Source organism: Maniola hyperantus, chromosome 4, assembly GCF_902806685.2.
Source record: "Maniola hyperantus chromosome 4, iAphHyp1.2, whole genome shotgun sequence".
NCBI classification, from domain to species: domain Eukaryota; kingdom Metazoa; phylum Arthropoda; class Insecta; order Lepidoptera; family Nymphalidae; genus Maniola; species Maniola hyperantus.
The window spans coordinates 14732597-14760032 of record NC_048539.1 but is presented as its reverse complement, the minus strand read 5'-3'; the positions used below and the strand labels follow the sequence as shown (position 1 = coordinate 14760032).

Here is a 27436-nt window from a genome sequence, read left to right as displayed (position 1 = left end):
GATAATTAGACGCATGCAAATAACGGACACGTCTGAATCTAAATACTACGTGCTTAAGGGAGAGATTCTGTATAAAACAGACATAAGAAAGGATACGTTAAGATTATATGTCCCCGAGGACTTACAAAAAGATTTGATCGTTAGCATACATGAAGAATTAGGTCATTTCGGACGATACAAAGTCTATGCACTGATGAAACGTCGGTACTATTTCTCGAATATGTCTCGTATAATAGGTCGGGTCGTAAGGTCGTGCGAGGCATGCCAAAAGTCGAAACATGTTTTAGAAACTCATACGGGGCCGATTAAATCGGTAATAGCAGAGGAAATAGGAGAACGAGTCTTTTGCGACATTTATGGACCTTTACCAGCGGGAAGGTTTGGTTTTAAATACATATTCGTCATACAAGATGCTTATAGTAAGTTGATCAGGTTATACCCACTACGCCAGGCTAGTGGGAAAGCTACATTAACCTGTGTTAAAAAGTTTCATAGGCAGGTCGCGATTAGAACATTATGCTCGGACAGAGGCGCGAACTTTACTTCGAAGGTGTTCGAGTCAGGTATCCGTCAACTAGGTATCGAATTAACACATACATCTGTTAGGAATCCGCGACCAAATTCGACGGAAAGAGTGAATAAAGAACTAGGGAGGTTATTCAGGACGTATTGCGATAAATCACACCGTTCGTGGGTAGATCTGCTAGTGGATATAGAAGATTGCTACAACCAGGTAGTACATACTACGACTGGATATTCACCAAATGAGCTAGTATGTGGGAAACGGACCCAGTTATCAACTGACTTTAACGTTGAAGTAGCGACAGGGTCGGACTTGCAAGGGGAGACGTTGGATCAGATTCGACAACATGCGCGACAGAACATAGCTAGGGCGGCCGAACGTAGAGAATTTCATTATAACAAGAACCATAAGTTAATACAGTTCGAGGTAGGCGATTTGGTGAAACTTAAGACTTTTGCAAAGTCAGATGCGGATAAAAAGCTGACAAGGAAATTTATGCGGCTCTATGAAGGGCCTTACATAATAGGGGCAGTCCCATACAATAATGTATATACATTAGTTGACGTTCATTCTGATAAGATCAGAGGTAACTACAATGCCATTCACTTGTTTCGCTATTATGTAAACAACTAGAAGGAAGGTAACTTTAGAGTATAGAAAAGAAGCGAAGAATGTTGGCGCCGCGGTCATAAAACGATTAGTTCAAAGTACTCTAACAAAAGGAAATACCCGAGTTGAATAGGTTATTGTCTTGCCTGGGAATATGATGGCTAAGCGTGGGAAATTTAGGATTAGCGTGTGAATATTGTAAAGGAAATAGATTTTTGAAACAACTAATGTTTGATGCAAGGACATAGAGGTTTATTACGTGTATTAAAAAATCGATTTGGGGGCGTGTGAGATGGTCACTCATAAATCACCAAATTTATTACCGTGTGATACACGATTCTATGGCGTTCTCAAAACTAAGGCAATAAATCTAAAACAAAGAAAGAAAAATAAAAAGGCGACCATAAATTTTAAATACAGCAAAAACAAATTATCGAGAGTAGAGAGTGCGTTTGTTAATAAAGACGTCAAGAAATGCGTGAGTTATTTTAAAATTTCTGGCTAAACACGGCAAAAACTAATACTTAATGGCAACCATATGTCTAGGGACAAATAACAGGCGACAAGTATCTGCGAACAAATGTGGACAGATTTTTGGAGGTGGGGCCTGGAACGCAATTTTGTTTTCGGCCAATAGGGTAATTTTGTGCGCAAGAGGAGACCAATCAGAGAACCGTACTCCCCTGTCTGTTTTTGGTTTTCAGAGAACTGTGGGCGTGACGAAACACGACCACGGGGACCTTTAGGGAGAACTGGAAAAAGAACGGAGGGCAGTCAAGGCAGGATTTCGGCTCGGGTCGGAAGTACAAATCCCAGCGCGAACCTCGCGACCTCGTCCATTCGAGATATTTTGAGCTTCCTTTGCAAAATTGGAGTGTAGATTAAAATTATAGTATAGTGTATTGTTAAAATTTGTCCTGAGAAATAAGATAAGGTTATAGAGACAGTGTGTTCGAGCCAGCGGCGGTTTAATGGTGAAGTACCCAGATTATTGTATTTAGTGTAAATTTTGAAAGTAGTTCCACAACTTTTAAGCTTATAAAATTGATTAGCCGGTATACCTAGAAGAAATAGATCTAGAAAATAATCTAGAAGACCAATATCATGCTAGACGTAGGCAATGGTCTCAACCCTGGGCTTGGATGGAGTGGACCACGGGTTTAGCGTGTGAAAATTTCATATTATACCTAATCACCGCATTGTGTATGCATAGTCGCGAGAAGTGGGGGCGTATTGTGAACCTCGCGAGTAGGTTTAAATTAGAAAGAATATACCGAAGGTGGTTTTAACCGGACAAGTTGTGTAACTAGGTTCAGATGTATTTAGAATAAATACTTGTGCTAGATTATGTATATAACCGTGTGTACAGTGTGTCTTTAACTCTAATTCGTTTTTAGGAATAAAATTTAAGAAATCTCTCTTAAATTTTATGACATATTATGTGTGTAATTGATTGTGAAATAAACTGCGCGGCCGTAAGGGTTTTTAAAGTTTAAATGTTCGTTTTTCCCTTCTAAATAGATTGGCCTAGGAAGCGAACATTTGGCGGGTTTTAAATGTAACAAACACATTTAAAATTCCGTCTAAATCACAATACCAGTTTCTTTTTTTTTTCTAAAAATACTCAACTGTGAGAGTAAATAAAACAACTTATTTACCAGAAATAAAAGCATTTGAGTATAAATATCATCTTTTATTTATCACGTCTAGATACCTTCTATAGACATTTAATAATGGAGCTCAAATTCATTTTAGAGGTAAACGATCGAACTGTGTGTGTTCAAAAATGCCGTAGATACATGGTTCCATGTGTCGGACTCCAATATTAAATCTCTCATATTACCTATATCCCGACTCTTACTATTAAGTAAAGTTTAGGCTAGTTCCTTTTTTTTCAGCAGTACACCGAATTCACAATATTAGCTCTTATCTAATAGTAAATAAGAAATAGAATAAAATTGACAGACTAACGCAGTCAGATGGGACGACCCTTGCCAAAATACACATTGACTGGGTAGGCAAAATTGCACTAATAATTTGGATAATGTGGTGTGTTTTGAACTATCAGCTACCACGATACCATCACCATCATCATGAGCAACCCTCGCCGGCTCACTACTGAGCGCGGGCTCCATAGAGAACTCTCAGGTTGCGGTTTACCTCACGATGCTTTCTTTCTACGACGAACCAAGTGATATTTAATTAATTTGAATATACACAACTACGACTACTAAAGGGTTATCTTTCGGGTTCGAATCCCCGACCCTCGAGTGGAAAGCAGGCGAGTCAAAACTGGGTCAGTGCGACTTACAACCAGCACACAGCGCAAGCAGATTGTATGAACGAGTAACGGGGCCGTTGGTGAACAGTAGAACAGGTACAGACCTTTTTTTTTTTGTGTGTCATCGTTACGCCGCATTCCGAGAGCTATAGGACGGCGTTACATACCGGCCTAAACCGCGGGACACTGAAAGTATTAATGTGTGAGAACTATTAGTTTGATATCCTTGACCTATAAGGTCGGATTTAATGTAAAAAGGCACACGGTCGATATGACGGCGTCCTGGCGGCAAAGCCTCGGCACACCAAAACACGCCATGTCTTACAGCTTCGACCTCCCGACACCTAAGTTGGCCAACTTAGACATAACTGAACGAATATATATATATATATATATACAAAATTATACCATGGTAAGGGGCGAGCTTTTAGCTCAAGAAAAGAACCTTGTCTTCCACGACAGGCTACCAAACGCTTCGTAGCGAATTAACAGGGAGGTCGGCTGTGCCCCACATAACAATGTTGAAAGGCTGGTGTCCAGCGCAGGGTCCCCCGTGCTAGTAGAGGCTTTGGTCAGTAGAACGATGGCCTTATTGGCAAATACATGTACCAACCGACCCTTCATCCAAGCCAGAACGCATAACCTAGCTGTTTTTTTTTTCCCTCCTCAGGATTTTCATCCGAGAGAGTTGAATGAGTCAAAATAGTAGATCTCTGAAATAAAATTCATCATCTAACCGCGAAAATCTGGAAGTTTGATTGGCAAGGTCTACATGTCCGTCCGACGAATTGTGCCTGCCATGTACTTGGCCATACCTAAGATAACATATGACTCCGAATACAAATAGTGTCCCAAAGTTTAGCCGATTTACTTGTTTTTGAATTTCCTCATTATAGCCCATCAATCGAAAGAAGCAGAGACGATCACCGTACCATCACAACTGGCAGCTAAAGTTATACGATGTTTAACAGTTCTAAATTAAATTTAAAACTGTCAAACTATGTCTGTCCATTTGTAGGAACGGGATTACTCTAAAAAGTCGCACGATCAGAATCAGTATCGACAAAAAATTGTACTTAGCTACTTCGTAGACATTTCGTAGATGTGCTACGACGATACCGTAGTAAAGAAAATGATCTTGATGTAATCTGATGAGATAAATAATACATAATTAGAATTTAATTTTTATACTAAGTAGGTACAATAAGAATAAAAAACAATAACATGCTCTACTACCTAGCCCTAACGGCGCCTTTCAGTTGATCCATTCTCAGCATTCTACGGCAGCATTCTTAATAAATGTAAACAACACAAATTTGCATAGAAACTTTACATTGACATACAAATAGCTGTATTTTGTCGTGACCTCTATTTGTGGTACTCATACTTCGGCCCTACTCACATATCAGACATTAATTGTATCAGCATTCAGCAACCTTTGATATAAATTCTCGGTAGAACATTTCTTATATAAAAGCTGTCCGAAAAGGATATATTTTGACATCAACAAATAAAATGTATTCAGATCATATTGTATTGTAAATGTAGATTGTATTTTAGTATCCTTATTTCACAGCTTTTATGTAAGTTTTGAAAGATAGTAAGTACCTATAAAAGCTGTGATAGCCTAGTGGTTAGGACGTCCGCCTTCTAATCGGAGGTCGGTGGTTCGATCCCGGGCAAGCACCTCTAACTTTTCGGAGTTATGTGCGTTTTAATTAATTTGATATCACTTTCTTTAACGGTGAAGGAAAACATCATGAGGAAACCTGCATGCCTGAGAGTTCTTCATAATGTTCTCAAAGGTGTGTGAAGCCTACCAATCTATACATGGCCAGCGTGGAAGACTATGGCCAAAAACACTTCTCACTCTGAGAGGAGACCCGTGCTCTGTAGTGAGCCGGCGATGGGTTGATCGTGATGATGAAGTACATATATTTTTCGTATTATAATTCAGTTTTCATGCATTTACCAAGTCCGCGCTGCATATTTCCAATGCATTCATTGCTTGCAAGCTGCTACGGCTTGCACGCTAACTTGCAATTCAATCCACATACTTATCTACTCGTAAAATAAAACCTACGTATGTTAGCGAATAGCGATGACAAGCAAGTTTTCGTTATGTGCATTGCAGTATTTCCAGCCGTGATAAGCACTTTAGCTTTAGTGAAATCCCTCTAAGTATATCAAAAACAACTTAGCCTCTGCAGTGTTTGCAAAGTTATCCAGACTAGGTCTCAAAAGTGACTTGCGAGTTGGACTCTCACACGAGGGGTTCCGTACCGTCATACAAGGTTGTCTATTTTAAATTTTTCTTTCAAATGGCAGACATTTAAAAATATTGTTATTACTTGTTATAGTGGCAATAGAATCAAGAAAGTGGCAAAATCCCGTGGGAACTCTTTGATTTTCCGGGATAAAACCCTATGTTCCTTTCCAGGTCAGGACATGATTGAAGGACAAACCAACAATCCAACAAACTTTCACACTTAAAGTGTGAATTAAAGTAGTAATTTTAAGTTTATCTAGCAATTTTATAAAATAATGATTTTTAGTTTAGTTAGTTAGAAGTTTAATTACTAAAACGCGTCATCATGCTTCCTCTTCCAAACTAATCTGAAGGCCCGGTTTTGTAATCAACGGGATCCCTTTCATCAAGTTTCATCAACGAGTTCCACGACGAAAATGTTCTATCGAACGATATTCCATTTCGTTCGTTTATATGAGTACTTGAAAGCGGTTTTCTGTTTAGACTAGTATAAATGAATAGAATAGAATATAATAAATTTTAATTGCATTAACTGTGGACATTAGTTACACTTGTTATAAAATTTTAACAGTTTGCCATTTTGTGGCATGCAATACTACAAAAAATATTTTTAGACATTACAATTTTTAATTATTCAAGTAAGTACTACTTACTTCACATTTGTTTTTTTTGCATTTATGGTAGTTTTATACCATCTATCTATTTCAGTTCTATATTAAATTCTGTGAGTTACGAAACTTTTGTTTATTTATTGCTAGACGATGCTCCCAAACTTTTGTTTATTTATTGCTAGACGATGCTCCCAACTTTAGCCGCTTGAATATAAGTTGTTGAAAATCCTGCGGGAACTACAGTAGCCGGCAAAAATATTGTACATTGACCTTTAGAATGAGATTTCGGGTTTGTAGAGCGTTGTCTCTATCTCTCATAGCTATGTGACGTTTTATCGGTCTCAACGACAGAGACAACGGTAGAACGAAACCGCTATCTCTTTCTAAACGTCGATGTACAACATTTTCTGCCACGTACTGTATGTACTTATTTTGGCATGCAGATAGCTATTATGACGTAGGCATCCGCTTAGAAAGGATTTTTGAAAATTCAACCCCTAAGGTAGTGAAATAGGGATTTTGTGTAGTCCACGCAAATGAAGTCGCGAGCATAAGCTAGTTCTTATACAATTTTATCGACCTCTGAGGCTCTGTAGGTACAATAATAATATTCCGCTCCGTAAAATTTGCTCCTTACATATACGTAACCAAACAGTTTCCGCTCATTGAACAAGAACCTCGTTTACCCAGTATAGGTCGAACTAGCCTTGAGAACATTCAGTCACAAACAGACCCGCTGTTAAACTACGAAGCCTCAATTTGGAATTGGTTCGAGAGTAAATACGTAACGAATTATAAGCATTATCATTTATCATTATCATCATCCGCCTTTTGCAATCCTCAGCTAGATGTGTACAGACAAGGAAACTAACGAAGCATTTTCATGGTAGTCTACATTCTGCCAGACATTTTTTTTTATAAAACTCTCATCCATACTAATATTATAAATGCGAAAGTGTGTCTGTCTGTCTGTCTGCTAGCTTTTCACGGCCCAACAGTTCAACCGATTTTGATAAAATTTGGGACAGAGTTAGCTTGCAGCCCGAGAAAGGACATAGGCTACTTTTTATCCCGGAAAATTAAAGGATTCCGACAGGGTTTTAAAAAACTTAAATCCACGCTGACGAAGTCGCGGGCATCATCTAGTATTATATATCAACTAAATATTTCTCATGAAGTTCTCAAGCTTTTTGTCAAACAAAGAGGGACAAACAATCCCACTTTTGGTGGATTAGAGTTATCTTCTTCTTCTATATTTATGAAAAGAAAAGCTGACTGACTGACTGACTGATCTATCAACGCACAGCTCAACACTGGACGGATTGAGCTGAAATTTGGCATGCAGATAGCTGTTATGCATTAGGCGTCCGCTACGAAAGGATTTTTGAAAATTCAACCCCTAAGGGAGTAAAACTTAAAATTGGTGTAATCGCAGGCACAAGCTAGTATAATACATGAAAATAAATGATTGTTGATCTATATGTGGAATTTTGGAAGCAACCACAATTACATAAAGCAACAATTATATTTCGGAGAGTGTGCTCAGGAGCTGTTCGATCTTGTCCCTCCCTCACCTTTGTACCACAGTACCGCAAGACACCGGGCCAGTTTCCCCCCCTATGTCGTCAACATTCCTTCTTCGCGTACGAAACGCTTGCGTCATCATTCCTTATACGCATGGCTAGGGTCCGGAATACTCTTCCTAGATCAGTGTTTCCTGCCAATTATAATCCGGGTATTTTTAAAACAAGAGTGAATAGGCACCTTCTAGGCAAACGCGTCCCATCTTAGGCCACATCATCACTTTCCATCAGGTGTGATCATGGTCAAGCGTGCGCCTATAATAAATAAAAAAACCATTACGGGCCTTTTCTCAAATAAAGTACAGTGTGAATTACATTGCCCTAAAGCCGTTTGTGCTTAACTCTGTGGAATATTACGCTCCATATATATTTATCCCAACACTATTCAGCGGAAAGCTTAAGGTTCAGAAATTCAATAGATTCAATTCATTGAATATATCAAGCATGTTATACCGCTATGTTGAACTAGTCATAACCTTTCCGCGCCGGACCGCCCAAAAATGTTTTACATTATCCATACTAATATTATAAATGCGAAAGTGTTAAGTGGCTATCTGTCTTAAAACAGATTGGCCCCTAAAATACGGGATCTCCTAGTTTAGGGGCCAGGACTCAATTTAACTCAAATAATAAGGAATTTTGTATCATATCAGTAATCATCAATACTATCACTTATCTTCCTTTTTGCTAGCGTTCTGGTTACGCCCTGTATAGATATCTCGGCTAAACTCACGTGTTTGTCGGAGTATGCCAGACCTGTTTTGAACTCTTCCGGAGTCCTTTTCCAATGACCCTCTGCTCACGACGCGGAGCCCAGAAAACTACCAGCCAAAGGATTTGCAGACTTCTGGGCGCCGCGTCGCGAGCAAGGTCATTGGAACCTGTATGGATTCGAAACTAGTTGCGCATACTCCCACAAACACATGGGTGTAGCTGACATACTTTAAAATGTAGGTACCTATCTTCTCTATATATAAAAATGAATCGCTAAATGTGTTGCTGATCGCAAATCTCGAGAACAGCTGAACCGATTTCACTAATTCTTTTTTCACAATATTCCTTGAAGTACGGGGATGGTTCTTACGGAGAGAAAATTAAAAAAAAATCCTGCAAAAGAATCGACTGTTAGGCGGTACGAAGTTCGCCGGGGCAGCTAGTTTATAATGAATATCAATCACAACAGTTTAAATGCTAAAATATTTCGCGTTTTATTTTTGCAAGTGTTCGGGATAGTGAGAAAATACGCAATGAAGTGGAAATTTTCCCCAACAAAGGAGAACATTTTGAAGCTCTGAGTGTCGTCCATGCTGAATTCGGAGTAGGTATCGTCGAGTGCTCTGTCGTGACTGAGGGGCTCGGTAAGCGATATCTTGAAAACTCCAACTTCCATCAAAAAGGTCACGCCATTAATTTTTTTGAAGTGAAACACTTTAGACGCGATGGGCGATTTTGGGATGGGTAAAAACTTCAAGGTTCCGTCACTGGCATGCTATCAGTAGGTACCCTTATTATAAATGCGAATGTGTGTTTGTTTGCTGGTTTATTGGTTTGTCCTTCAATCACGTCACAATGGTGCAACGGATTAATGTGATTTTTTTTCATGGATATAGACAAAGACCTGGAGAGTGGCATAGGCTACTTTTTATCTCGGAAAATCAAAGAGTTCCCACGGGATTTTTAAAAACCTAATTCCACGCGGACGAAGTCGCGGGAATCAGCTAGTTGTTAATAGTGCTTGGAGTGCCGGTAAATGTAAAAACTAAACTAATATAGTTTTAATTTACGAATCAAGGAATTTTAGTTTTTGATACTTACCTACCTACTAAACAATTAATTTGAAAATCCAAATAAAAACCACGGATCACCATGAGCGTCAACCATTAGCCAACCAATCACAAACATTTTTCAAAATACATTTGATATTCAATTCGAGAACATAGTTTCGTTTGTGATTGGCTGGTGTCTCAAAATGGTTAATGCCCACTCAGTTTTTGTCTTTATCATTTGTATGGGATTACCTACGTAACAGAGAGAGCCTGTACTAACTTCTCTCTGTGGATATAGTATAGGTGTATGACATGGGCCGTCATGACAGCATGGCAAAGAATTTTAAATCTTTGATTTTTCGTCACTCATAGTGTTCAAATACCTAATATTTGACAGAATATGTTGATTCAGAATCAAACCGAGAGCGTGAAAAATTTTGTTCACTTGGGCATATCTTGTCATTTATATCGATAGTTTAGAGATCTGCCCCCCAATTGTGTAAGAATAACCATTTCATGGCTATCGCAATCGTCAAGAAATTCTGCCCTTTGATTGGCTGTGAAAAAATGTAAACAGCGAATCAACCAATCAAATGGCAGAATTTCTTGACGATTGCGATAGCCATGAAATGGTTATTCTTACACAATTGGGGGGCTGGTTCTTCTCGGTAGGAAAGGCATTCCGAACCAGTGGTAGATGCATCCGACTATTCGAAAGTACTTGTAAAAGTTTATTTGAATAAAAAAGATTTTTATTTTATTTTTTTATTTAGAGATTGTGTACAAGAAAATCGGCCCCAATATAAGTTTTAAATTGTAGTGTTGGAAACTTAGAGGCAGGTAAGTGAAGTATCCGCGCCCTACCGCCACATGTTCTATGCGGGCGTTAACGATACAATCAAAAGTATCGATTATTTCACCGCAGGTTCAAGGTTTAGTACTTATCGGCTTCTTCTTCTTTAGGATACTTTGATTATGTAGGTAAAACGGGTTAGTTTACCTACATCAGCGTGATTTTAAGAACTCCCTCACTATAATTAACTCTAGTAGTACCTACTTCGAAAAAATAAAATTGTACGAATATTCGATTTTCGAATTCTAGTAAAACGTCTCGTTTGTTAATTTGTTTTACCATTGTTTCAGCTCATCAGCAAGTGAGCTCATCTCGAGGCGGGGCGTCTTCTCTCGCAGACAGTATGGCTCCGTTGAACAGGTAGGTACCTAAGCTCTTGAACCGCGTTCGTGCTTCGAATATCATTCTGAACCGTGTCAGGGCCATTTGAGAGAGGCTGAACCACTTGCAAATTATTTTTGAAACGACAATAAAAATCCGGTCAGTTGCGACTCAGATTCGCGCAACGAGGGTTCCGTAATACAGAAGAAGTAAAACCGTAAGAATCACTTTTGTTAACGAACCGCAAAACTTATGATTATGATTTACTAACTTATGCTTGCAACTTCGTCCGCGTGGACTACACAAATTTCAATCCCCTATTTCACCCCCAGGGGTTGAATTTTCAAAAATCCTTTCTTAGAGGATGCCTACGTCATAATAGCTATCTGCATCCCAAATATTTCAGCCCGATCCGTCCAGTAGTTTGAGCTGTGTGTTGATAGATCAGTCCGTCAGTCAGTCAGTCAGTCAGTCACCTTTGCCTTTTATATATTTATCAGTCAGTCACCTTTGCCTTTTATATATTTAAGAAATTATGATATTTTTCTGATTAAGTTATGTCTTATTATGATTTATAAAAATTTTGATACGCGCTCCAATATTCTCTACACTTAGTTGTCTTACTGATTCTATTGTTTTCTTAATATGAGGTCACATTGTGTTACGATAACAACAAAAGGGACCGTACCTACACCTGAGTGTGACAGTAGGGAACAATTGGGGACTATATTTTATATCAGACGCTGTTCAATTTCACACAGCATGGAACGAAATGTCACTAGCAAACATAGCTTTGTTGTCTCACCCACCTGAAGCCATTAACAAAAAGACAATGAGAAAAAATGCGACACAAAAAATCTTATCTCCTGTGTAGTCTTGTAGTCGCCAAGAATAATAAACGTAGTCTTCGTCTATTTATTTAGCTACCCCCAAAGATCCCTTTAGATAGTAGGTAAAATATTATTTATCTGATAACACTACAACCTAGCCTGTAATAACCTGAAGAACTGTATGAAATACTATGTATGTATTATATTTAAAATACGCTATGTACATGTAACTTTCATAGTATCCATTACACTATGTTGATGCCAATAAATAAAATAAAATTCTTACTGAAAATATAAAGACGGTAGTGTCTGTCTATCTGTTAATTTTTTATGGCTGAACAGCACTTGACACAGAGATAGCTTGCATCCTAGAGACGATTTATACCTGGAATACTTTTTATCACAAAATCAAAATATAATAATTAAACCAAATTAAATTAACTTCAAGTCATCTATATTTACTTGTTAACAATTTGTGGTCATTTTGTCCATTTCAATAAATTATTATTCAGTCGACCGCTCACCCGTGGTTAATATAAATTATCAGCACTATTGTCTGGCACACATCAGCGCTCTTTTGTTGTCAGAGGTGCGCCGAGCCGGAAATGTGTGTGATTGATATGTTCCCTAATTACACGATAAAAACTTTGCCAATACAACCCTTTTTGTAACGCTGTGGAGAATTCGTTTACGCATCCTACCCGGAAACGGGGAGGGCATGTCAAACTTAGTGCCACGATAACCCAACGCACTCCTGCACGTCACGTGGCGTTTGGGTCATGGGAGCACTTGCGGCTTGCGCAATCAACCACGACCCAGCCAGACACGTCTGCTGAAGCGGCCCTCCACCGGGAACCTATTCGTAAGATCTCCTCACTGCGCGTCCGTTTCGTCCACTGTGCCCTCTGCTAACACGCAGAGAAACTTTCTCTCCTACCAGGTCATTAGCCATAGCTAACAATATCCCCGAAGAGAAATTATTAGCCATGTTGCCGGGGCACACCGACGGCCCGAATACTGCTCTTCCATTCGGTCGTATCCGGAAGAGACTAGGAGCTGGTAGGTTACTTCACTGGCACCCGTGCCAAAACAACCCTAGGATACAGAATATTCTGGTATATTCTAAACAACATGGAATATACAGAGTTGAAACGCTACGCCAATGTGAAACTTTTATTTGTCTAGAGCCAACAAAGTATATATCCAACGAAAAAAACTAACGAACTCGTCGTTAGTTTGTTTCTGATATCTAGGGTTCGATACCTATCTACCTATTTCTATATTAACTATGATATATACCTAATTGTTGACCTAACTTACATCAAGAGATTAACTTTTCGGAAAAACTTGGAAGTTATAATGTTACTATATATACTGTTATCTATATCTAAATATATAAAAGGAAAAGGTGACTGACTGACTGACTGACTGATCTATCAACGCACAGCTCAAACTACTGGACGGATCGGGCTGAAATTTGGCATGGAGATAGCTATTATGACGTAGGCATCCGCTAAGAAAGGATTTTTGAAAATTCAACCCCTAAAGGGGTGAAATAGGGGTTTGAAGTTTGTGTAGACCACGCGGACGAAGTCGCGAGCATAAGCTAGTTCATACTAATATCCATACATCATCATCATGATCAACCCATCGCCGGCTCAGTACGCGGGCCCTGTACGGATTGGTAGACTTTACACACCTTTACATTATGGAGGCATGCAGGTTTCCTCAAATCTCAAGATGTTTTTGTTCAAGATATTTAATTACTTAAAACGCACATAACTCAGAAAAGTTAGAGGTGCGTGCCCGGGATCGAACCCCCGACCTCCGATTGGAAGGCGGACGTCCTAACCACTAGGCTACCACAGCTTAGGTATTTTATAGAGAGAGAATATAGTTTCGGAGAAATCGGCCTTAATTAACCTATTTCAACACACTATCAAGTCCATAGTTTACCTATGATTGATTGTCAACACAATTAGTAGGTTACCATTTTCCATGTGTGTACACTGTACACTGTGCAATGTACACTGTAGGTACATACATGCCTTGACCATCTGACTGAAACCAATTAGGTAACCTTGATGCAATAATTATTGCTATAGTGAATTGGTAACAATCATTCCTATTGATTGACAATAATAATCACAGAATAGCTATTACCAGCGATATGAGTAAGGTAATTATTACCATGGTGCCAAAGGTGCAAAAGCTGCGATAGCCTAGTGGCTAGTGGTTAAGACGTCCGCCTCCTAATAGGTTAGGGGTTCGATCCCGGGCACGCACCTCTAACTTATACTTTTTAAATAATTAAATATCACTTGCTTTAACGGTGAAGGAAATCACTGTGAGCTTAGACTGTGAGGAAACCTGCAAGAGTTCTCCTTAATGTTCTCAAAGGTGTGTAAAGTCTGCCAATCCGCACTTGACCAGCGTGATGTACTGTGGCCAAAACCCTTCTCACTCTGAGAGGAGACCCCGTGCTCTGTAGTGAGCTTGTCATGGGTTGATCATGAGGATGATCATGATGATGATGAATTACGATGGTTAATAACCAAATAATTAACAGACAGGTTACAAAACTAAATAGCGTTCTCTTCCAGACAACCTTAACGCGCTGGGGAGATAATGAACACATGGACAATGGGAAGTGGTGTATATAGTGAATATGTGAATTAGTGTTCCTATACATTGGTAATTTATACATGATGGATGGGATGGGTCTGCACAACTACTTTCCTTTCATCTTTAGATAAACATCAATTATCATTAAACGCCACATCATTTGCCGAATGAGGCGGACGTAAGGCGCCAATCAATGATCTACGCAGTTCCTCGAATCTCCAATAGGTAAATTTGTCTCCCAAAACTCTATCACGGTACATCAGAGGTTTGCTGGCGCGTGACTGATCGTCTCTACATATTAGTGTCCCATTGCCGACGGTATACAATCACGCTTTATTGCCTATTGTAAGGCGCGTGTCAAGGGTGTGCCCGGCGTTTGATTGATATTCTAGCTAATTAAGCTACCAGGCTCTAGTTATATGTACCTACCATACCAACCTACTGCAATGCTAGGTACTTATAATACTTTTAATACAAAATGAAAGTAAGCATGAAATGACTTCCTTACACTTTATCCATATCCATACTTCCATGTAAATACTAATATTGTAAATGCGAATATGTGTCTGTCTCTCTGTCCGTCTGTCTGTCTGTCAGCGTTTCACGGCCAATCCGCTTAACCGAGTTTCACTAAAACTTGGGTTCTCAAATAGGAAGCAAATAACCGCCTGCAAGCTTTTGAGATGAACTACAGGAAAATGCTAAAGATAACCTGGAACAGCTTTACACCGAACACGAAGGTACTGGAAATCGTCCACAAAGACAGAGAACTCATGTCCACTATCATGCGAAGGAAGATCGCTTTCTTTGGGCATTTACAAAGAGGAGCCCAATTCTCATTTCCGAGATTAGTAATTTTGGAAGGAAGGATTGAGGGCAAAAGGGCTCCAGGTCGCCAAAGACGCAAATGGTTGGTCGATATAAGGGGGTGGACAGGGCTTAGTTACCCAAAGTTGAAAGAGGCGGCTTTAAATAGAGATGCTTTTCGCATGATGACCTCCAAACTTCGTTTTGAAGAAGGCACGCGATGATGATGATGAGTTTGACTTAATTTGGTACAGACTTCAGCTTGGGTCGCGGGGAAGGACATAGGACTTTTTATCCCAGAAAATCAAAGAGTTCCCACGGGATTTTTAAAAACCTAAATCCACGCAGACGAAGTCGCTGGCATCGTATAGTTGATTATAAATAATGTTTGTTTGAGCGAAATGTCACTATACAAATTCTCAACTATGGCCTATGCAAAAAATCGCGTAAATAATGCTTGTTTTATCGGGTTAAAAAGTAGTTAATGTCACTCTTCAGGTCCTATCTATACCCCTTACAAAAAATCACGTCGATCCGTAGTTCTGGTGCGGGTGATTGAAGGACAAACCAACACACAAACAGTTTTTTATCTACTTACACTATTAGTATAAGGATAGCAATCCCGCCTTGGTTGCACTTAGGTAAAATTTCTGAAGATACCAACTCTCATAAGGAGAGTCTACGTTATAATGAAACCCTACGTAAAAGTTTATAAACGCGGCAATTTGAGTATACCTACGCTGATATTATGTCAGTCAATTAGTCTTCTTTTATAAAGATTTCTTACCCCTGAAATCTATATTGATTTCGAAAGAAAACAATAGTTTTCTATTGAGTGTTAAGTTAACCTTTCTGTTTGGCACGGAAACAACGTGAAACGGCTAACCTATACCATATACCTTTTCCGTGATACGTGTAATACGTAACCTTTGCAACTTTTACTCGCTAAGAATTTAGTTGTTTTCAAGTTCTCCCGGAGAGAAGAAAACTTCACCCACGGTTGAAAACTTACAAATGCTTTGATTGAATACAGGTGAGGAAAAATGCTTTAGGTATAAATACAGAATATATTGATTTGGATCCTGATTAGCTAAATGGGTGGGGCTGAAATCTTTTCAGATTAAGGACTTTCAGACTTTATGGCCCGTTGAAGTACCTATTTTTTTGTTATTTTTTATTTTTTTATTTTATTCAGATACAAGTTAGCCCTTGACTGCAATCTCACATGGTGGTAAGTGATGATGCAGTGCATTTAATTAAAAAAGCTGTGATAGTGATGTATAATAGTGTGCACTCAACGACAGTCAGTCAGTAATGAACTAGCTACGGAGCTATACGGTTGTGTTATTTCTTACGTACCAGCTACCTACCTACATGTCATCTGGCGACGAGCGCCTTACCGACCCGCGTTGTGTTTCAAAAATGAATCAAACTAATTACCTCGGAAGTTTATCGCCGTTCGACTATAAAATCAACGAATGGGAAGTTTTTCATAGTCGGTTATCGCAGTTTATAAAGTTAAACAGTATTCCTGTCGCTAATCAAAGTGCAGTGTTGTTAACGTATTTGTCGGATGAATCATACCGTCTGGTTAGGAACCTAGTGCATCCGAAGAAGCTGGAAGAATGTACCTATAGTGAGCTAGTAGAAGTACTCAACAAGCATTTCACGCCAAAAAGGTCAACTTTCGCAGATAGGGCGAAATTCTATGAGGCGAGCAGAGCAGACGGCGAAGGTATCGAAGAATGGGCGGCGCGGCTCAGAGGTTTAGCCGTGTACTGCGACTTCGGCACGGAGTTAGACACGCTTTTGCGTGACCGTTTTGTTCTCGGCTTCAGGGCAGGGCCGGAGCGTGATAAACTCTTCGAATGCGACTCGAAGTGCCTGACTTTCGGACAAGCACTAGAAGTGGCCCAGAAGGCAGCTTGCGCGCGGCAGGCGCGCGTCATCGTAAAGGAGGAGCCTGTATTTCGCGTCGGCGAGCGTCGCAAGGCCGGCGAGGGCCAGAGCCAGGCTAAGGCTGGTCACGGACTCGAAGAAGGGTCACAGCGTTGTACCGTGTGTGGTTTTAAGTCTCACAGTGCGGAAAAGTGCAAGTTCCGAAATTTAAAGTGTAATCGGTGCGGTTTACGAGGCCATCTACAGAGGCTCTGTAAGAATAAAGGTGCTAATTTGCATAATATTGGTGCGGAATCTGACTCCGATTGCAAGGAGTGTGACCTTTTTAACATGAGGTATGTAGACTATTGTCCTATTAAGATAACGGTGAACATTAATGAGATCGAGTTACTTATGGAGTTAGATTCGGGATCAGGCGTTTCGGTGATTTCAGAAAGTCTGTATTTAAAATCTTTTGAAAAATTTAAGTTGTACAGTTGTAATCTAAGTATGTGTGTTTACACTGGCCATAAAATTACGCCCCTGGGGTATTTTATCGGCAAAGTATCATATAAAGACAGGACCGAAAACGTACAATTTTATGTTATTAAAGATGGCGGGCCACCTTTGCTGGGCCGTGATTTTATGGCTAAGTTTGGAATTTATTTTGCGTTGTCTTATAACAATAAGGTAATTTGTAAGGATAAGCCTATTGATGATGTGCAGCGGCTATTAGAACAATATCCAGATATCTGGAAGGATGATTTAGGATGTTTTAATAAATTTGAAGTGGAATTGCAGTTAAAAGAGGACGCAAAGCCGAAATTTTTCAAACCGCGATCCGTGCCTTTTGCTCTCAAAGATAAAGTTAGTGCAGAACTCGACAGACTTGTTAAATTAGGAATTCTAATACCGGTTAACCACTCGGAGTACGCGACACCTATAGTCCCAGTTCTGAAGGAAAACGGGAAGTTAAAGATCGCCGGTGATTATTCATGCACACTAAATAAGGACCTAAAGATAGATAAGTACCCCTTACCGAGAATAGAAGAGGTTTTTTCTAGACTAGGGGGGGGAGAACATTATTCGAAGATCGATCTAAGTAACGCCTATAATCAATTTAAACTTTCCGAAACATCTCAAAAGTTAACTACGATCAATACACACAAAGGTTTATTTGCCTATACTCGATTAGTGTATGGTTTAGCTAATGCACCGGCAATATTTCAAAAAGCAATGGAAACATTATTGTCAGGGTTGGAGGGAGTCAGCGTCTGGCTCGATGACGTATGTATAACAGGTCCGACGAAAGAAATACATTTGTCTAGGCTACATCAAGTCTTTGCAAAACTGCAAGACGCAGGCCTGCGTCTACAGAAAGACAAATGTGTTTTTTTTCAAAACAGTGTGACCTACTTAGGCTACGTTATCGATAAAAGAGGTTTAAGAACGTGCCCGACAAAAGTTAAAGCGATAGTCGATGCACCTGCGCCTACCGACGTACTCGCAGTTAAACGTTTCCTAGGAGTCGTGAATTACTATAGGAATTTCATTCCGAGTGCGTCTGCCGTATTGAGCCCACTGCACGAACTGTTGCGTGCGGGCGCGGAGTGGCGGTGGGGCGAGGCGCAGCAAGCGGCATTCGAGCACGTAAAAAAGGAGCTAGCTAGCGACCGAGTGCTGGCACATTTCGATGCGAGCGCGCCGCTCGTCCTCACCGTGGACGCGGGCCCGTGCGGGCTGGGGGCGGTGCTGGCGCATCGTGACGCCGAGGGGCGCGAGCGTCCCATCGCGTTCGCGTCACGGTCCTTATCGCAGAGTGAAAAGAACTATAGCCAAATACAAAAGGAGGCAACGGCTATAGTTTTTGGGGTGAAATATTTTCACCAGTACTTGTACGGTCGTCAAGAACCGTTCATTTTGAAAACCGATCATCGGCCGTTACTTTCTATTTTCGGAAAAGAAAAGGGCATATCGGTCACGGCCGCCTTGCGCCTGCAAAGATATGCGGTAACCCTGTCCGCTTATAATTATATAGTGCAGTACATCGATGGCAAAAATAATCAGATAGCAGATTTCTTTTCTCGGTCACCCTTATCAGTTTCGGTAAATAGTGAGCGAGAGGACGATTGTTCTAAATACTTCCTCTTTTTCGAGTCGAATGTAGAACCGCTTTCGTTTAGTGACATTAGGCGCGCTACTGCGGCAGACAAGGTACTGAAAACCGTAATGAAATATATGGTTAAAGGTTGGCCTAGGAAAATAAAATGTAAATCAATCCTACCGTATTTCCTTTGTAAGACTGATTTACAAGTTATCGATGGGTGCTTATTACGGGGGCATAGAATAATCATTCCGGAGGTTTTCAGAGAAAGAATGTTGAAAGAGTTGCATTCATCGCATTTCGGAATAATTAAAACTAAACATATGGCTCGAGGGAAAATGTGGTGGCCGAAGATCGACACACAAATTGAACGGTGGGTGAACTCGTGTCATACGTGCAGTGCGCTGCGCGGCGCACCGGCGCGCGCGCCCCCCTCCCCGTGGCCGCGGCCGCCCGGCCCGTGGCATCGTATTCACATAGACTACATGGCTATAGGGCAGTCTATATATTTAATCGTCATAGACGCATTTTCTAAATGGCTAGAATGTGTTTATATGGACCGCGGCACATCTACCAGTGCGCTTATTTTTAAACTGAAAGAAATGTTTAGTAGACTAGGGTCACCTGCGGTCCTGGTTTCCGACAACGATATAAAAATCTGCTCCGCGGAATTTCACACTTTTTGTCGTATGAATGGTATCCAATATCTTAATTCGCCGATTTACCATCCAGCTAGCAACGGACAGGCGGAGAATTCAGTTAAAACGTGTAAGAAAATGGTTAAATGTATTTTATCGGAAGAAAAATGTCAGAGACGTGTCCACGAAAAATTGTTAAGTTTTCTTTTTAACTATAGAAATACTGTCCATTGCGCTACAGGCGCCACGCCAGCTAAGCTGATGCTAGGTCGGGATTTAAGATCTAGGTTGGATTTGATTCTACCGCCTAGTAAAATTTTTGATAAACAGGACAAGTGTACATTAATGCCGAGTCGGAATTTCTATGTAGGCGAAACAGTATGGGCAAAATGGTTTATTGCAAGGAAAAGTAAATGGTGTTTGGGCGTTGTAAAAAAAATTATAGGTAACCGAATGTTTGAAATTTACTTTGACGATTATAAAACTACTTGTAATAGACATTTAGACCAAATAAGGAAGTACAGGGGCTATGATGGTATTAGTATAAATGTGGATGATGGTTTAGAAATGCCGCATGACTCACTACCGGGCATCGTGCAACCATCACAATCGTCATCACAACCGCCGGTGTCTCCGTCGCAACACACGCAGCCCTCCGTCTCGGCACCGGCATCCCCTCCACCCCCGCCGATAACTGTGGTGGAAGAGGAGGAAGTGCAGGTAGCGACGGACGAGAATGTACCCAGTGTAGTGAACGTATCTGATAACGTTATGAGCCAAGGGGAAGGGGTTAGCACGGAGACGGCGGAGGTTGCGAAGGACGACGACACCCGGCCGGCTGAACGTTGTGCGGATGCGCTAAATGTTGAAAATGATATACCAAGTAATCCGAGTAGTGCGGGCAACAGTCCAGTCGGTCGGTCAAAAAGGCCTAGGAAACCTGTAAATTATAAGCAGTATTTTTAAGTAGGTATATTCTAGGTAGGTTGTATTCTGTTATTAGATTTATAAGTAGATTGGATAAATTGTTCCAGGTTCCCAAATTAATGTTGGAGGGATGATGTATAATAGTGTGCACTCAACGACAGTCAGTCAGTAATGAACTAGCTACGGAGCTATACGGTTGTGTTATTTCTTACGTACCAGCTACCTACCTACATGTCAGATAGCCTAGCGGTTAGGACGTCCGCCTTCTAATCGGAGGTCGGGGGTTCAATCCCGGGCACGCACCTCTAACTTTTCGGAGTTATGTGCGTTTTAACACTTGCTTTAACGGTGAAGGAAAACATCGTGAGGAAACCTGCATGCCTGAGAGTTCTCTCTCACTCTCTCAGAAATCCTCTTTATTCGCTATCCCGTGGGAATTTCGAAAAAAACGATCTTTTTCCATGTCTACATTATAAAGGGAACTTCTGTGTAAAATTTCATCTTTCTAGGTGATTGGACCAAGTCTTGATAGGTAAGTCTGTCAGTAAATCAGGAGTTTTCTTTTTATAATACCTACTTAGAAATCAACTCTACTCATCACAGCTATATTTTTGTCGGTAGACGCAACGAATTCTAAACATCAGTAGCGCCATATCGGAAAATTTATTCCATTTCTATAAAGGGCGGTAGACGTAACAAAACATTAAAGAATGCTCCGTATTGAAGAATGAAATTCCAGATCCATTTCCTTTTTAGGGTTCCGTACCTCAAAAGGAAAAACGGAACACCTATAGGATCACTTTGTTTACTGTCTGTCTGTTTGTAGATCTTATAGCACAAGTAAAGGAATAAGTCTGAAAACCGTGAATTTGTGGTTACATCACAAAAAAAATATTAAAATGTGTTCATGAACAAATAATTAGTATTTTCAATTTTTAAAATAAGATACCAAGTGGGTATCATATTTCGTGTTTGATTTATTGTGCAAAATGTCGAAAATATACGACTATAGTACGAAACCCTCGGTGCGCGAGTCTCACTGCGGGCACCGAGCCCGCTTACACTTAGCCGGTTTTTATTGGTTATAGGTATTTATGGCTCATATACACTTCTGCGAAACATTTAATGAAAGAGGTAGATATAACAATACAACATTTGCGTCGCTTTCTAATGTCAGCCGCCATAGCACTCGTGTGGCCATAGCCCTGCATGGGCCCAACTTGACATGATTAATTATACCATTTACGTCATATTGTGTTCAACGCTACATGCGGAGTAAATATTTTCGCCGTAAATTCGAATATTTTTCGGCGTCAAGACAAGACGTTCACCCTGACGTGAATTTGTACTTCAACAGAATAATTTTCACATCGACAAGCAAAATATTGACTTGGAAACGACAAATTTGTTTTCTATAAAAGCTTTGAGGTTAGAAAACAAATATTTAACAGTACTCTATAAAATGAAATGGTCCCTAAAAGGCTTATGTAAGCTCAATTTCTCGTTTACATTCCGAAATTACTTTACTCCGGGACTTATATCTGTTTTGAATTCATTGAACTGAAACATTGTATCCAAACGATACAATTTTGATACTTCGGAAACCTTTAATAAAAGGCTACCCTTGTATTTAAAATTGACACAAGTAGGTGTATTTAGCGTCTACTTTCTATATAAAAAGGTTGCCTTGCTATTCATATCTCTTGCTATATTTTTAGCTCAAAGGGTAGAAAAGAAGAAATTCTATATTTTCTTCTGTTAGTCTAAATATAAGACTTCAGAAAGGGAGCACTCCAAAAAACTCTTCTACTTTTCAGCCTTTTTAACCGACGTCCAAAAAGGAGGTGGTTCTCAATTCGGCCCGTTTTTACTGATGAAATTCTCCAATGATACACCAGTTTACTCGTTTAATATCCACCACGCAACGCAAGCCAAGTGAGGATTGGCAGACTTCACATACCTTTGAAACCATTATGTAGAACTCTCAGGCTTGCAGGTTTCTTCACGATATTTTCCATCACCGTTAGACAAGTGATATTTAATTTCTCAAAACGCACATAATTCCGAAAAGTACCCGAAATCGAACTGCTGATCCCCGAATAAGAGACCGACGTTTTAACCACTAGACTATCACCTCTGATTTTCGATCGGTAAGATATTATTATTACTAAGAATATGATGAGCTGTGGTAGCCTAGTGGTTAGGACGTCCGCCTTCCAATCGGAGGTCGGGGGTTCGATCCCGGGCACTCACCTCTAACTTTTCAGAGTTATGTGCGTTTTTAAATAGGTAATTAAAATATCACTTGCTTTAACGGTGAAGGAAAACATCGTGAGGAAACCTGCATGCCTGAGAGTTGTCCATAATGTTCTCAAAGGTGTGTGAGGAAAAGTCTGCCAATCCGCACTTGGCCAGCGTGGTAGACTATGGCCCTTCTCACTCTGAGAGGAGACCCGTGCTCTGTAGTGAGCCGGCGATGGGTTGATCATGATGATGAAGAATATGATACTTAATATGCTTCAAAGAGAGCACAGTAGGTTCTGAATCGAGAAACGTAAGCCTTTCTAAACAATTATTCTTAACCGTTCTCTAAGCTTCCTCAGGTATTATCAACGATCCAAACATCACCTTAACCTTAATCGCATAATACTCCATCCTTAAAGACTTTCATACCACGTGCTTAAAGGTTATATACCTAATGGTATTCTTATTATTAACGGCTAGGATGAACGCCAATACAGGGCGGCGCGGTTGATTACGACGGAAATTGCCGCCATAAAGCTTGCTATCAGAAGATGTTATTCGGGTTACTAACATTTTTATTATTAAAAGCATCCTTAGCATACCGATATGAGCTTGATTTTATCTCGCGTGTAATAAGTTTTGCATTGGAAACGTGCGTTTTCATCATCATCATCTTCAACTGCTAAACATAGGTCTCTTGTAGGTTCTTCCAGACGCCACGGTCTCGCGCTGCCTGATTCCAGCGGCATATCTTACAACTAGTTTGATGTCATTTCTTTTCACTTAGTGAGAGGTCTGCTAATGCTGTGTTTTCCGATGCAAGGTCACTATTCCAGCACCTTGGAACCCCAACGTCTATCGGTTTTTCAAACTACATACCTTGCTCATTGCCACTTCAGTTTCGCAACCCATTGAGCTATGTCGGTTACTCTGGCTTTCCTACGGATCTTCTCATTTCTGATTTAATCACGTAGAGTCTGTCTCCGATCACTCTCTCCATCGCCCGCTGAGTTACTCTGAGCTTTCTTAAGAGGCCCATAGCTAGCGACCATATTGTCTCGAATCCATAGGTATATCATCACTGGCAACACGCACTGTTGGCATGTTTTAAATACTAATTACTAAAAACAAACTGTTACACAAATAACTTCAGTCTTTAATCCAAACACGATGTACTCGTATTTACCTACATTATATTACAAAGCCGCTTGTATATTTTGTACATACCAATTAATTACTGAATTTTAAAACTCGGTCGTGATACGAAAAGTTGAGCGGAATTAAGGTCAAGGTTTCTCCGTAGTAGCTAAATTCTCATTATTTTGTTAACATAAAAAATATATTTTCTTAGGCATGTATAAACATAGTCAATTGGTTAAGATGTCGACCTCTTATTTGAGAGATCGGGGGTTCAATCTCAGGCATACATACACCTCTAACTTTTTAGAGTTTCTAGCAATTAAATAGGAAAACTATCACTTGCTTTAACGGTGAAGGAAAACATAGTGAGGAAGCCTGCATGGTTGAGAGTTCTCTATGATATTCTCAAAGGTGTTGTTTAGAATATAATAGAATATAAAGGAATATATTTTTATTCAAGTAAACTTTTACAAGTGCTTTTGAATCGTCAGGTAGTTTAATTTACCACTAGTTGTTTGTTTAGTCAGCCAATTATTAGGTTTTGTTTAAAAAATTATATTTGCAACTTTAAAATTATATTAAAACAAACATTTTTTCATATTATATAACTAATATAGTGAACAATTTTGTGCAGATATACGAGGACGAATAAAGTCAACTAAACAATATCATAATATGTAAATTAGCGGGCTCCCCGGGAATTTTCTCGCGGAAAATCTGATTTAGATGCGTAGAATATATTCCAGGCAACCCTTTTTGCGAATACTTGCTTAGTGTGTTCCATCACAGATAACCTAATACGTACTTATCGTACTTTTTTTTGTTGATATTTGCTACAATAGTGAAAATAGTTTTTTTTTAATAGAGATAGTGAGCAAACGAGCAGGCGGGTCATCTGATGTTAAGTGATTACCGCCACCCATGAACATTTGCAGCACCAGAGGAACTGCCGATGCGTTGCCGGCCTTTCAGGAATTTGTTGGTCCGCCCCTTGAATAACCCGATGTTGTAATCTTTTTGCCACCGCCGTCTACTTACAGTTACACCAACTCGTTAAAATGTGAATAAGTTACATTTTTGATACCTGTCCTTTTCTCGTTAACCGCCATTCAACTCCAAAATAAACTTATCTAAAAGTGACACCATTACATAACTATATCTTAGATCTAAACCACTTTCAGCAGTTTGGTGGGTGTGATCTGTGGTGAAGCGTATTGAAGCGCTTTGTTGTAAATCCATACTAATATTATAAATGCGAAAGTGTGTCTGTCTGTCTGTCTGCTAGCTTTTCATCGCTCAACCATTCAATCCATTTTGACGAAATTTGTTACAGAGATAGTTTGCAGCCCGGGGAAAGACTTTTCATCCCGGAAAATTGAAGAGTTCCCACAGGATTTTTAAAAACCTAAATCCACGCGTTCGAAGTCGCGGGCATCAGCTAGTGTCCTATATAATTAATTGGTTTTGGCATTCTACAGATTAAATCCCAATTCTTTAGCTTTGAAGTACACAGCATACCTTCCTTGACTGATAGCTATAATGCTTTCAAGATTGAAGTTTTATTTGTAGTATTTTAATGTAAAGAAAAATCCACTCTATGATTAAAACTACCTACTGGTAGGTACAAACAAATTAAATTGCAATACCTAGCACTAAATCTAATCGCAATCATCTACTTCGAAGGCGATTGCTATTGTGATATATCCACAAGTAACCCTCAAGACCCAAGTTATATGAACCAAGTTTCAAATTGAATGTGAAATGACAAATCACGATCAAATTCATTACAGCTATTTCGCAAGCAAATAAAAGGTTTTCTCAATATTACCACAGTTCAATCTGATATTACGGAGACGAATTGAATTTATAGTTCGGGAAATGAGATCGCGTAAGTGGCCGTAGCTCTGTTTGAGAAGCACAGCTTCAAACGCAAATACATGCATAGTTTGTAAGTACGTCGTAATTTAAACGCGTGTTTTTACTTTTCGTCAGGAAGTTGGGTACCACTTTTTACTCATTGGTTACCTACCAATGAGTAAAAAGTGTTAAAAAACTGTCGGTTAAAAATAACTAATGGATGAACCAATTCTGCTACTGTTAACAACGATCTTTCTGGTGTTGTAGTCTTACAAGTGGGAGGTGCCGACTTCGGTTTTCGATAGATACAATGTATGGAATATTTTTTGAAGGTCCGGTAAACCGATTAGGGGTTGGGAGTGAGACTATCGGTTTTTAACTTTATACAAATAACTGCCCTACTCCTTCCAGGTTAGCCCGTTACCATCTTAGACCGCATCATCACTTACCACCAGGTGAGATCGCAGTCAAGAGCTAACTGGTTATTGAATAAAAATAAATGATTTGGAAACGTTTTGCTACGACTAAGGCTAAATCAAAACCAAACGCCGAAAATTAAATAATTTTCAAATAAAAACCGGAACTCATTCCCCATTCCTTTGTACTGCTAGAATATTATACCGACAATACTCACGTACGAAGTTTATCGAGATAGCTCGACTAATTCCGAATCCATCCGGGACTCTTATTCATGACCTCATTTCCCAATTTGAACTTATAGTTTCAAGTCAGTTCAATGCCTAGACAATTTAGTAAAGAATATATTTTAAAAACTTTGGACGGTACAGGTAGTTACAACATATATACTCTAAAAACAACAGTCAGATTCATATTCAGATTCTTTATCTAAATAAATAAAAGGAAAAGATGATTGACTTATTGACTGACTGACTGACCTAACGCACAGCTCATCTTGACAGATCGGGCTGTTTGGCATACAGACATGTAGTTATTATGACGTAGACATCGAAATCTAAGAAAGGGGTTTTGAAAATTCAACCCCTAAGGGGGTAAAATAGGGGTTTGAAATTTGTTTAGTCCACGTGGACGAAGTCGCGGGAATAAGCTAGTCTAAATACATAAAAGGAAACCTGACTGACTGATCTATCAACGCACAGCTCAAACTACTTACTAGACGTATCGGGTTAGATAGCTATTATGACGTAGATATCTGCTAAGAAATGATTTTTGAAAAGTCTAAGGGGTAAAATGGTGGTTTTGAAATTTACATAGCGGATGAAGTCGCGGGCATATTGCTAGTTTGCATAATATAATAATATGAGGTGATAAATCTAACTGCAGAGTACATCATATTAGTAGATACAACTTTTCTCACATCTGAACACCTAATAAAACTTCTTGCTGATAACTTATTTTTGTTGCAGTTGTCGGCATCAACCGATGCCGCTGGTGCAGCGGACACGGTGGTACGAAGATACCGCCTCGAAAACGGCAACTCGCTTGGAGAAAAGGACGAGGTGAGAATAATGAATGACTAGAGTTTAGAACGTAGTAAATCGCCCATCAAATAGACACACCAATTGGGATGATGACTATGTCAAAAATAAAT

At 39.7% G+C, this 27436-nt stretch overlaps 1 protein-coding gene and 1 long non-coding RNA gene across 5 annotated transcripts in view; one reads left to right on the top strand and one right to left on the bottom strand.

Moving 5' to 3' along the window:
• The window catches only part of LOC117997286 (GTPase-activating Rap/Ran-GAP domain-like protein 3), a 188934-nt gene that overhangs the window by 126087 nt on the left and 35411 nt on the right, over positions 1 to 27436 (top strand). For all 4 annotated transcript variants that reach the window (XM_069509918.1, XM_069509920.1, XM_069509919.1 and 1 more), the window contains 2 exons: positions 10786 to 10855; positions 27252 to 27344. In XM_069509918.1, the coding sequence (XP_069366019.1) occupies positions 10786 to 10855; positions 27252 to 27344 (163 nt within the window). The remainder of the gene's footprint in view (positions 1 to 10785; positions 10856 to 27251; positions 27345 to 27436) is intronic.
• The window catches only part of LOC138402224 (uncharacterized), a 79386-nt gene that overhangs the window by 24467 nt on the left and 27483 nt on the right, over positions 1 to 27436 (bottom strand). The window lies entirely within an intron of this gene.